This window comes from Erpetoichthys calabaricus, chromosome 1, assembly GCF_900747795.2.
Source record: "Erpetoichthys calabaricus chromosome 1, fErpCal1.3, whole genome shotgun sequence".
Taxonomy (NCBI): domain Eukaryota; kingdom Metazoa; phylum Chordata; class Cladistia; order Polypteriformes; family Polypteridae; genus Erpetoichthys; species Erpetoichthys calabaricus.
In genome coordinates this window covers 161,473,521-161,486,889 of record NC_041394.2, presented here as the reverse complement: position 1 = coordinate 161,486,889, position 13,369 = coordinate 161,473,521, and the positions used below count along the sequence as shown (strand labels likewise).

The window sequence follows — 13,369 nt, the reverse complement described above, 5'->3', positions numbered from 1 at the left end:
AACTCAACGCGTGTTTAAAATCCATGCTTCTCCCACACTCGGTTATATGTCGCGTGTTCTCGGGTAGGTGCACCAAAAAATGTATACATTTAAGCATGTAATGGGCAAACAAAAAATGAGGTATACCCGAAGGCACTGCAGTAGTACTTAATGTAACTTTACTTCTTAAATGTTAATGTTTTACTGTTTAATAATTTATACGCTTCTTATATGTTGTTCAAATTCTTTTATCAAAATACCAGTGACAGCGCAATGCACGATAACATGGAGTGAATACACCATACGCATCCGCCCACGGCTGCCCTGCTGTGCGCAGATAGCAGTTGATTCTACAATAAAATAAAATAAAGATAAAAAGACTAAAACAATCATCACCCATAAAGCGGATAGTAGACGTGACGTACTATATGTGTACCACATTTCAAGTGTATAGGTGAAACGGTTTGCGAGCTACAGGTCATTTAAAATCCTGGACAGACACACAAATTGCCACGGTAGCAAATTACAGAAGAAGATTTTACTGTTTAATAATTTATATTTATATGAAATGTGCGTCTTATATATTACTTCATATTCTCATATGATAATGATGTTAATGTTTATATTGATTTCTGTGTTATTAAAACTGCATGTATGTGTGTATATGTATATATATATATATATATATATATATATATATACTAGCAAAATACCCGCGCTTCGCAGCGGAGAAGTAGTGTGTTAAAGAGGTTATGAAAAAAAAAAGGAAACATTTTAAAAATAACGTAACATGATTGTCAATGAAAGCCCGTTTCACTCAGTAAGTCTTATGTGTGTGTTTATGTATGTGTGTATATATATGTAGATGTGTATATGTAGATATGTATATATATGTATATGTATATAAATGTTTATGTGTGTGTGTATATTATATATATAATATATATATATATATATATATAAAAGACAGCAACAGTTATAACAATGACAACACAATTACATTGACAATCATGTTACGTTATTTTTAAAATGTTTCCTTTTTTTTTCATAACCTCTTTAACACACTACTTCTCCGCTGCGAAGCGCGGGTATTTTGCTAGTACATATATATACATATATATATATATATATACATACATATATATATATATATATATACATACATATATATATACATACATATATATACATATATATACATATATATATATACAGTAATCCCTCCTCCATCGCGGGGGTTGCGTTCCAGAGCCACCCGCGAAATAGGAAAATCCGCGAAGTAGAAACCATATGTTTATATGGTTATTTTTAGAATGTCATGCTTGGGTCACAGATTTGCGCAGAAACACAGGAGGTTGTAGAGAGACAGGAACGTTATTCAAACACTGCAAACAAACATTTGTCTCTTTTTCAAAAGTTTAAACTGTGCTCCATGACAAGACAGAGATGACAGTTCTGTCTCACAATTAAAAAAATGCAAACATATCTTCCTTTTCAAAGGAGTGCAAAGCAAGCAGTCAAAAAAAAATCAATACGGCTTTTTGGCTTTTAAGTATGCGAAGCACCGCCGGTACAAAGCTGTTGAAGGCGGCAGCTCACACCCCCTCTGTCAGGAGCAGGAAGAGAGAGAGAGAGATAGAGAGACAGATAAAAAAAATCAATCAATACATATATATATATATATATACATACATATATACATATATATATATATATACATACATACATATATATACATATATATATATATACATACATACATATATACATATATATATATATATACATACATACATATATACATATATATATATATATATATATATATACATACATACATATATACATATATATATATATATATATATATACACATACATACATATATACATATATATATATATACATACATACATATATATATATATATATACATACATACATATATATATATATATACATACATACATATATACATATATATACATACATACATATATACATATATATATATATACATACATACATATATACATATATATATATATATATATATATATACATACATACATATATACATATATATATATATATATATATATATACACATACATACATATATACATATATATATATATACATACATACATATATATATATATATACATACATACATATATACATATATATATATATACATACATACATATATACATATATATATATATACATACATACATATATACATATATATATACATACATACATATATATATACATACATACATATATACATATATATATATATACATACATACATATATACATATATATATATATATATATATACATACATACATACATACATACATATATATATACATACATACATACATACATACATACATACATATATATATATACATACAGTTAGGTCCATAAATATTTGGACAGAGACAACTTTTTTCTAATTTTGGTTCTGTATATTACCACAATGAATTTTAAATGAAACAACTCAGATGCAGTTGAAGTGCAGACTTTCAGCTTTAATTCAGTGGGGTGAACAAAACGATTGCATAAAAATGTGAGGCAACTAAAGCATTTTTTGAACACAATCCCTTCATTTCAGGGGCTCAAAAGTAATTGGACAATTGACTCAAGGGCTATTTCATGGGCAGGTGTGGGCAAGTCCGTTGTTATGTCATTATCAATTAAGCAGATAAAAGGCCTGGAGCGGATTTGAGGTGTGGTGCTTGCATGTGGAAGATTTTGCTGTGAACAGACAACATGAGTTCAAAGGAGCTCTCCATGCAGGTGAAAGAAGCCATCCTTAAGCTGCGAAAACAGAAAAAACCCATCCGAGAAATTGCTACAATATTATGAGTGAAAAAATCTACAGTTTGGTACATCCTGAGAAAGAAAGCAAGCACCGGTGAACTCAGCAACGCAAAAAGACCTGGACGTCCACGGAAGACAACAGTGGTGGATGATCGCAGAATCATTTCCATGATGAAGAGAAACCCCTTCACAACAGCCAACCAAGTGAGGAACACTCTCCAGGGGGTAGGCATATCGATATCCAAGTCTACCATAAAGAGAAGACTGCATGAAAGTAAATACAGAAGGTGCACTGCAAGGTGCAAGCCACTCATAAGCCTCAAGAATAGAAAGGCTAGATTGGACTTTGCTAAAGAACATCTAAAAAAGCCAGCACAGTTCTGGAAAAACATTCTTTGGACAGATGAAACCAAGATCAACCACTACCAGAATGATGGCGATGGCCATATGGAGAAGGCGTGGAACAGCTCATTATCCAAAGCATACCACATCTTCTGTAAAACACGGTAGAGGCAGTGTGATGGCTTGGGCGTGCATGGCTGCCAGTGGCACTGGGACACTAGTGTTTATTGATGATGTGACACAGGACAGAAGCAGCCGAATGAATTCTGAGGTGTTCAGAGACATACTGTCTGCTCAAATCCAGCTAAATGCAGTCAAATTGATTGGGTGGCGTTTCATGATACAGATAGACAATGACCCAAAACATACAGCCAAAGCAACTTGGAGTTTATTAAAGCAAAGAAGTGGAAAATTCTTGAATGGCCAAGTCAGTCACCTGATCTTAACCCAACTGAGCATGCATTTCACTTGTTGAAGACTAAACTTCAAACAGAAAGGCCCACAAACAAACAGCAACTGAAAGCCGCTGCAGTAAAGGCCTGGCAGAGCATTAACAAGGAGGAAACCCAGCATCTGGTGATGTCCATGAGTTCAAGACTTCAGGCTGTCATTGCCAGCAAAGGGTTTTCAACCAAGTATTAGAAATGAACATTTTATTTCCAGTTATTTAATTTGTCCAATTACTTTTGAGCCCCTGAAATGAAGGGATTGCATAAAAATGTGAGGCAACTAAAGCATTTTTTAACACAATCATTTTGTTCACCCCACTGAATTAAAGCTGAAAGTCTGCACTTCAACTGCATCTGAGTTGTTTCATTTAAAATTCATTATGGTAATGTACAGAACCAAAATTAGAAAAAAGTTGTCTCTGTCCAAATATTTATGGACCTAACTGTACATACACATACTGTATATATACGAGGTGCGATCCAAAAGTTCCCAGAATGCATTTATTTAAAAGCATACACACCAAATAACAATTAGTGGTGAACAGTTCCTTCAAAATAGTCACCCGCTGAGTTGATACACCAATCCCAGCGAGATTTCAACCTTTCGAAGCACCTGTGGAAGTCGTTTTTTGTCAGTGTGTTCAAGACGTCGGTTGTTATCGCTTGGATCTCCTCCACCGTCTCAAATCTGCATCCCTTGAGCCTCATCTTCATCTTAGGAAATAAAAAAAAAAAATCAGATGGCACTAAATCAGGAGAGTACGGAGGGTGGGGAATGGCAGTAAACTTTGTAGAAGCCAAAAATTTGTGCACAATCAGAGATGTGTGAGCTTGTGCATTGTCGTGATGCAAAAGAAATGACTTGTCAGCCCACATCCGAGGACATGTTCGGCGAATTCGATTTCGCAAACGCCTTAGAACATCCCTGTAGAATGCTTGTTGCAACATTTCATGGCTTTCTTTTGCTGTTTTTCCCAGTTTAAAACAGAATTTAACACACACTCTTTGCTCTTTCAAATCGCTCATTTTCACGAACAACCCTTCACAGACACAACCGAAGTTTAAACGAGAACTGCAAATTGAAAAACAACTGCGCTGACATTACAACGTGTGATAACAGCTCTCAAGGACAACTTGAACTGCTATCTAGTGGCGATCGATATAACCAAACCCTTCTGGCTGCAGAATAAATGCATTCCGGGAACTTATGGATCGCACCTCATATATATTATATATTTTTATATATATATATATATATATATATATATATATATATATATATATATATATATATATATATACACATATACATACAGTGGGGCAAAAAAGTATTTAGTCAGCCACCAATTGTGCAAGTTCTCCCACTTAAAAAGATGAGAGAGGCCTGTAATTTTCATCATAGGTATACCTCAACTATGAGAGACAAAATGAGAAAAAAAAAAATCCAGAAAATCACATTGTCTGATTTTTGAAGAATTTATTTGCAAATTATGGTGGAAAAAAAGTATTTGGTCAATAACAAAAGTTCATCTCAGTACTTTATTATATACCCTTTTTTGGCAATGACAGAGGTCAAACGTTTTCTGTAAGTCTTCACAAGATTTTCACACACTGTTGCTGGTATTTTGGCCCATTCCTCTATGCAGATCTCCTCTAGAGCAGTGATGTTTTGGGGCTGTCGCTGGGCAACACGGACTTTCCACTCCCTCCAAAGATTTTCTATGGGGTTGAGATCTAGGGCCTCATGTATAACGCCGTGCGTAGAACTCGCACTATAACATGGCGTAAGCACAAAAGCAGGATTGTGCGTATGCACAGAAAAATCCAGATGCAGGAATCTGTGCGCACACATACTTTCATGTTCTTCCACTACATAAATCCCGATCAGCGTGAAAAGTAACGCACGTGCACGCGCCTTCTGTCCCGCCCCAACTCCTCCCAGAATTACGCCTCTTTGAATATGCAAATCAATATAAATAGCCTTCTGTGAAAAGACAATGGGAAAAGCACAGGGGAAAATATAAGAATTTCAGCGAATACCAAGTGGAGGCAAAGGAAAAACGTACTATTTGTTGGTTTAAACAGTGGTATAATCAACAAAAGAAAGTTGATCGAGTGACAGAGTGTCAGAAAAACTCGAAAGATCAAATTCACAAAGTCGCACAGTGCCCGAAATAAAAAAGAAATCATATATCAAAGTCGTCGTGAAAAGGCAAGTCGTAGCCCACCGTCTGAGTGTCATATGAAAGCGTATTAGGGTACAAACAAAAAACATAGGCACACAGTGGGGAAAAAAGCACGAAATGTCAACTTTAATCTCGAACTTTCCACTTTAATCACGTAGTTTATTTTGCCATTAAAGTAGAACATCATAAACTTCATCTTAAAATCGTTTATTTTACTAGTTTCTCAAGTAGCATGTTAAATGCTTTGTTCTGTGTTTGATCTTCTATGTGCTCTATGTGTGTGAATCACTACGTGCTTCCGTTCTTTCTCTTTCTCCGACGGGACACAGAATGCATTACATTCGAGATATTACAGCTCTCTGAATAATTAAAATACTGAGATGTATACGTGATATCATTTTCATGATGATAGGAATGAAAGCATGTTATTAAACATGGGAACACGGTGGCGCAGTGCTTGTTCATATCTCACGCAAGAGGCTTGCTGCACCATGTGCGACCTTCGATGAAATAATTTATTATAGAAGTACTCTTTCAAACGTACTAACCTCCAATTCCTGTCCATACTTTTCTTTCTCCAATCGCCACACAATCAGCTCTGTAATAGACGTTAAGCCATTTGTAAGCATAGAACGCCGATTCTTCAAAACTTTTAAGGAACATTGAAATATCTTCGTAGTACATGTTTCATTATTCTATTCGTCTATCCTTCCAGTGTCGCATCAGCACCAGCAAGAATACAGCGCAAGGCAGGAGCTATCCTTGAACTAGCAATACGCTGCGGCACCGTGTCCTCACATGTTTAATTATTAACAATACAGATTATTTAAATGAAGTTAAAGTTTTATCTGTATACTATAAGCAACATATTTTGCTGCATTTCATCTTAAAAATGATATTGTCATCATACGCGCTTTATAAAGTAGCGCAGGTTGTGCAATATTATAACTGTAGTGTAAGTTTACAGTGAGGTGATTGTACTTATAAGTACAAACAGTTCTACAAGGAGCACTTGATGGACTGATTGAGTGCATTTATAGTTCTTGGGATGAAACTGTTTCTGAAACGCGAGGTCCGTACAGGAAAGGCTTTGACGCTTTCTGCCATGGTTGAGGTAGTGTGTACATGAAACTGTATACCGATAATTCTCTTTCCGATCAGCTGCTGCTGTGATTCACACTCAGATACAGTGATATAAATACTCCGAGTGGTGCAGTGAGAGTAATATGGAAAAAGATGATCCGCAGTGGCAACCCTTAACGGGAGCAGCAAAAAGAAGAACAAGATGCAGTGAGAGTAACAACGCTAAAGCAGTTATGGTATTTGGAATACTATGGCTATTCCCTGGCCCATTATATTGCAACAGGTTAATTACGATCAGATGCATTACACTAATAAACAATATGCAGTTAATTTCAGTGTATTTATAAAGCCGCGTCAGGAATGTGGGTCTAAGAAAGAAAGGGTGATCACACAGGAACAGTAGCACTGCTTTGACGCTGGGTGCCGCCAGTCTGCAAAACAGAGCGGAGAAATTGCGTACGCCAAGGTATGAGTTACCGTGGAAATGTGCGTGGCTTTACGCCAAGTTTAGGTTTTATACATCGCGATTTGAGCGTGGAAAGGTTCGTACGCAACATTTCTGTGCGTACACACCGTTTATACATGAGGCCCCTGGAGACTGGCTAGGCCACTCCAGAACCTTGAAATGCTTCTTACGAAGCCACTCCTTCGTTACCCGGGCAGTGTGTTTGGGATCATTGTCATGCTGAAAGACCCAGCCACGGTTCATCTTCAATGCCCTTGCTGATGGAAGGAGGTTTTCACTCAAAATCTGACGATACATGGCCCCATTCATTCTTTGCTTTACACGGATCAGTCGTCCTGGTCCCTTTGCAGAAAAACAGCCCCAAAGCATGATGTTTCACCCCCATGCTTTACAGTAGGTATGGTGTTCTTTGGATGCAACTCAGCATTCTTTCTCCTCCAAACACGACGAGTAGAGTTTTTACCAAAAAGTTCTATTTTGGTTTCATCTGACCATATGACATTCTCCCAGTCCTCTCCTGGATCATCCAAATGCTCTCTAGCAAACTTCAGACGGACCAGCACATGTACTGGCTTAAGCAGGGGGACACGTCTGGCACTGCAGGATTTGAGTCCCTGGCGGCGTAGTGTGTTACTGATGGTAACCTTTGTTACTTTGGTCCCAGCTCTCTGCAGGTCATTCACTAGGTCCCCCCGTGTGGTTCTGGGATTTTTGTTCACCATTCTTGTGATCATTTTGATCCCACGGGGTGAGATCTTGCGTGGAGCCCCAGATCGGGGGAGATTATCAGTGGTCTTGTATGTCTTCCATTTTCTAATAATTGCTCCCACAGTTGATTTCTTCACACCAAGCTGCTTACCTATTGCAGATTCAGTCTTCCCAGTCTGGTGCAGGTCTACAATTTTGTTTCTGGTGTCCTTTGACAGCTCTTTGGTCTTGGCCATAGTGGAGTTTGGAGTGTGACTGTTTGAGGTTGTGGACAGGTGTCTTTTATATTGATAACGAGTTCAAACAGGTGCCATTAATACAGGTAACAAGAGGAGGACAGAGGAGCCTCTTACAGAAGAAGTTACAGGTCTGTGAGAGCCAGAAATCTTGCTTGTTTGTAGGTGACCAAATACTTTTTTTCCACCATAATTTGCAAATAAATTCTTTAAAATCAGACAATGTGATTTTCTGGATTTTTTTTTCTCATTTTGTCTCTCATAGTTGAGGTATACCTATGATGAAAATTACAGGCCTCTCTCATCTTTTTAAGTGGGAGAACTTGCACAATTGGTGGCTGACTAAATACTTTTTTGCCCCACTATATATATATTATATATAAAGTGCTCATCATAAATGAGTACACTCCCTTTAAAAGTACGAATTTAATCAGTAGCTCAATGAACAAAAGAACAATGTCCAAACTTTTCACAAGGCTGAGTTTTATTGAACACTTGTTAAACTCCATAACATGAAATTAAGGTTAATAATATAACTTAGATCATAAAATCTTCAGTTTCACTCAAATTGGTTGAAGCAAAAATGAATACACCCCGCAACAAAAACTACTACATCTAGTATTTTGTATGACCACCATGATTCTTAAGGACAGCACCAAGTCTTCTAGGCATGGAATGAACAAGTTGGTGACATACTGCAACATCTATCTTTTTCCATTCTTCAAGAATAACCTCTTTTAGAGCCTGGATGCTGGATGGAGAGTGATGCTCAACTTGTCGCTTCAGAATTCCCCACAGGTGTTCGATTGGGTTCAGATCAGGAGACATACTTGGCCATTCAATCACCTTCACCCTGTTCTTCTTCAGAAATGCAACAGTAGCTTTAGATGTGTGTTTTGGATCATTGTCGTGTTGGAAAAGTGCACGACGACCAAGTGCACGGAGTGATGGCAGCATCTTCTCCTTCAGTATAGAGCAGTACATTGTTGAGTTCATGATACCATCAATGAAATGCAGCTCCCCAACACCAGCAGCACTCATGCAGCCCCACATAAGGACACTGCCACCACCATGTTTCACTGTAGGCACCATGCATTTTTCTTTGAAATCCTCACCTTTACGATGCCATACAGTTTTGAAACCATTAGTTCCAAAAACAGTGATCTTTGTCTCATCACTCCAGAGTATAGAGTCCCAGTAGTCTTCATCTTTTTCAGCATGGGCCTTAGCAAATTCTAGGCGTGCTTTTTTGTGCATGGGCTTTAGGAGAGGCTTCCTTCGTGGACGATACCCATGCATGCCATTCCTCTGCAGTGTGCGCCGTATTGTGTCACGGGAAACGGTCACTCCAGTTTGGCTTTCTACTGCTTTAGCTAACTGCAGTGAACTTGCATGGCGATTTTCTTCAACCCTTCTCATCAGAAGACGCTGGAGAAGGGCCTTAGTCAGGGAGGTGACCAAGAACCCGATGGTCACTCTGTCAGAGCTCCAGAGGTCCTCTGTGGAGAGAGGAATACCTTCCAGAAGGACAACCATCTCTGCAGCAATCCACCAATCAGGCCTGTATGGTAGAGTGGCCAGACAGAAGCCACTCCTTAGTAAAAGGCACATGGCAGCCCGCCTAGAGTTTGCCAAAAGGCACCTGAAGGACTCTCAGACCATGAGAAAGAAAATTCTCTGGTCTGATGAGACAAAGATTGAACTCTTTGGTGTGAATGCCAGGCGTCACGTTTGGAGGAAACTAGGCACTGCTCATCACCAGGCCAATACAGTGAAGCATGGTGGTGGCAGCATCATGCTGTGGGGATGTTTTTCGGCGGCAGGGACTGGGAGACTAGTCAGGATAAAGGGAAAGATGACTGCAACAATGTACAGAGACATCCTGGATAAAAACCTGCTCCAGAGCGCTACTGACCTCAGACTGGGGCGACGGTTCATCTTTCAGCAGGACAACGACCCTAAGCACACAGATATCAAAGGAGTGGCTTCAGGACAACTCTGTGAATGTCCTTGAGTGGCTCAGCCAGAGCCCAGACTTGAATCCGATTGAACATTTCTGGAGAGATCTTAAAATGGCTGTGCACCGACGCTTCCCATCCAACCTGATGGGAGCTTGAGAGGTGCTGCAAAGAGGAATGGGCAAAACTGGCCAAGGATAGGTGTGCCAAGCTTGTGGCATCATATTCAAAAAGACTTGAGGCTGTAATTGCTGCCAAAGGTGCATCGACAAAGTGATTTCTCAGTTTTTTTATTTTTAATAAATTTGCAAAAACCTCAAGTAAACTTTTTTCACGTTGTCATTATGGGGTGTTGTGTGTAGAATTCTGAGGAAAAAAATGAATTTAATCCATTTTGGAATAAGGCTGTAACATAACAAAATGTGGAAAAAGTGATGCGCTGTGAATACTTTCCGGATGCACTGTGTGTGTATATATTTATTGAGTATACTTTATACATAAAATATATGTTGTTGTACCTTGCATAACTGAATAACCCTTATGGCACAATAACACTTCAATACATTTATGGTCACTATAGTATTTGGATTTAATAATCTTCGTGTCACTACAGTATTTGGATTTAATAATCTTCATGTGGGAAAAGGCTGACTCGTATAAATAAGTAGAGCCGAATAATGCAGTCAAGGAAGTAGCACATTTCCTCACGTTTGGGTGCTTTTCCTCTGTGAGTAAGTTCCAAAAATGTCCATGAGCCCTATACTTCAGCTGAATGTCATCCTGCAGTGTCAAAATCTCAGCCTCCACTGTAGAGGAGTTTTAGGTGAAACAGTGTTGCAATTTTTGATGCGGGTAAATCACCCTCAACATCTTCCCTAAATGCAGCGTTTCTCGATCTTTAAGCTTTTGCGACCCGAGTTTTCATAATAGTTTTAATCGCGCCCCCTAACGTTTTTTTGAAACCCTAATAAAATTTATTCCTATATTTTTTGCTGCCGATAGACCGCTACAAGTTTAAAATTTTCCTACGAATAGCGAAATTACGCCACATATGGAAACATTCGCGCCCCCTTTTGCTTTGGTGTGTCTGCCTTTGCTTTTGAATTCAGCCTAGTGAAAAATGACGGCTGTCCAATTAATTGCGATTTTAGTTCCCTCTCCTTTCTCTTTCTCAAATCGCTTTTCGGAAGTAAGTCAGTTTCGTAGTTTTTATGAACAGTTCGAAAGTGCCTTTTCACATTTTTCTTCTTTGGAATATCAATGATAGATTGACAGATCAGACAAACGCATTTCGATTGTGAGAAAAAAAAAAAATCATCTTCCAATTCTTCCAATTCCACATCCAGCCCCATATCCCCGCAGAACAAATTTTTTTTTAAATCCCTTCTTTAGTCGATATAAATTGGAAGGCTAACTAGATCACTTAGATAGACGGAGTTTTGCAGTAGCTCGCACGTTTGATCGTGCGTGCAGGATGACCAGTATGTCAATCAAGTGGCAAATGCCATAGGGAGGATATATGATAGACTAACATTTTAAAAAAATAAAATTTTTTTTTAATGCAACGCGATCTACCTGCACTACCTTTCCGATCTACTGGTTGATCGCGATCGACACATTGGGCACCCCTGGTGTAGATTGATATTTGGGTTTGGGTTTTTAACTCTTTGACAGCAACATGCAATTTCTTTTTCTTTAGTTATATTCTTGAATATAAGCGCACTTGTTTGTTATACTTGTACGTTTTGTGAAAGTGTTTATTTGATATTTGGACTTCAGTCTTCACACATTATACACTTCATGTCAGCATTTTGTCAATTATTACTAAAACATGAAAAACGTTTCTGTTTTAGCGATGTGTTTACATAGATCGCTGTAGACACAGAACACACATGAAATGTATGTATTCCTAATGACAACAGATTATTTATCCTCTACAATTCTAGGCACCTCACTCCCAGATAAACCACTTGAGCACTGACAATCTTCTTTGCGACTTGAGCTGCAGCGGTGGGGGTGGGGATGGGATAGCAGGCTGCTTGCTGCTTGTGCTGATCGACACATTTACAACACAAAAGATGCTGACAGAGAGGTGTGAAGGAATTTAAGGTGTGCCGGGATTACAAGTTTTTTCATAGGTTTCAGGGATTCTATTGTTAAGCGAATGCAGTGAAGCCAAGAGAAAAGCAAGGTACTACACCATAAAAGACTATTGTAGGGGCTTTGCGGTGCAATCTTGGTAAGAACTGTCAGGGCATTAGGCATTAAAGAGACAAGGAGGAGAAGAGCTATCCACAAATCCATCGAAGCGTCAGAGAGCGTTTCTCAATGGTTGTGGCTCAAAACAGGATGACCACGAGGCAATTTAGCTAACTAGTTGTTTAGACAAAAGCTCAAGTCCTGTCAGCCTCAACTGGGTCACCTAGAGGAGTGAATGAAACATCAACATCACTGAAAATGCTTCCAGAAGCACCAACAGATGTATTTGCTCACAAATAACCAAAATAATACCAGACTCTGCATCTTAGTTATTTACAAAGAATTTGACTATCATAGCATATCCCTTTTATTATAATTGTTTGAAATTGGTAAGTAATATAACCTTTTCAATACTACTACATTGAACCTTTTTAATTCCTATAATAAATCCACAAAGGTAAAGATTTTTCTAATAAAAGAGGTTTTCTATAATAAACAGCCTGGACTAGTTAAACTAATAAACTTAAGTGGAATAACTTATATCTTTGTATGACCACTCTTACCAGAGCCAGGCTTGTATATGTAATTAATGTCCATTTCCATTTCAGACTCTGGAACAAGCTGTAAAATTCTTTCTTGTGCTATTTTCTTCCTGTGCTCAAGCTCTTCTCTAGTCTCTCGGAAAAAGTGCAGCCGATACCTAGGGTTAAAAGAAAAGAAAAAAATAAATAAATATATATATTATATATATAGGCAGTCCCGAGGTTACATACGAGATAGGGACTGTAGGTTTGTACTTAAGCTGAATTTGTATGTAAGTCGGAACAGGTACATTACTGTAATAATTTTTTAAAACTTTATTATTTCTACTTTATTTTCAATGGTGATGGTTTTTCTCTTCTTTACTGTAGCACCAGCACTTGCA

At 37.9% G+C, this 13,369-nt stretch overlaps 1 protein-coding gene across 3 annotated transcripts in view; it reads right to left on the bottom strand.

Moving 5' to 3' along the window:
• Window positions 1–13,369, bottom strand: part of gnl1 (guanine nucleotide binding protein-like 1) — a 107,722-nt gene that overhangs the window by 80,204 nt on the left and 14,149 nt on the right. For all 3 annotated transcript variants that reach the window (XM_051920406.1, XM_028808146.2, XM_051920409.1), the window contains one exon: window positions 13,008–13,144. In XM_051920406.1, the coding sequence (XP_051776366.1) occupies window positions 13,008–13,144 (137 nt within the window). The remainder of the gene's footprint in view (window positions 1–13,007; window positions 13,145–13,369) is intronic.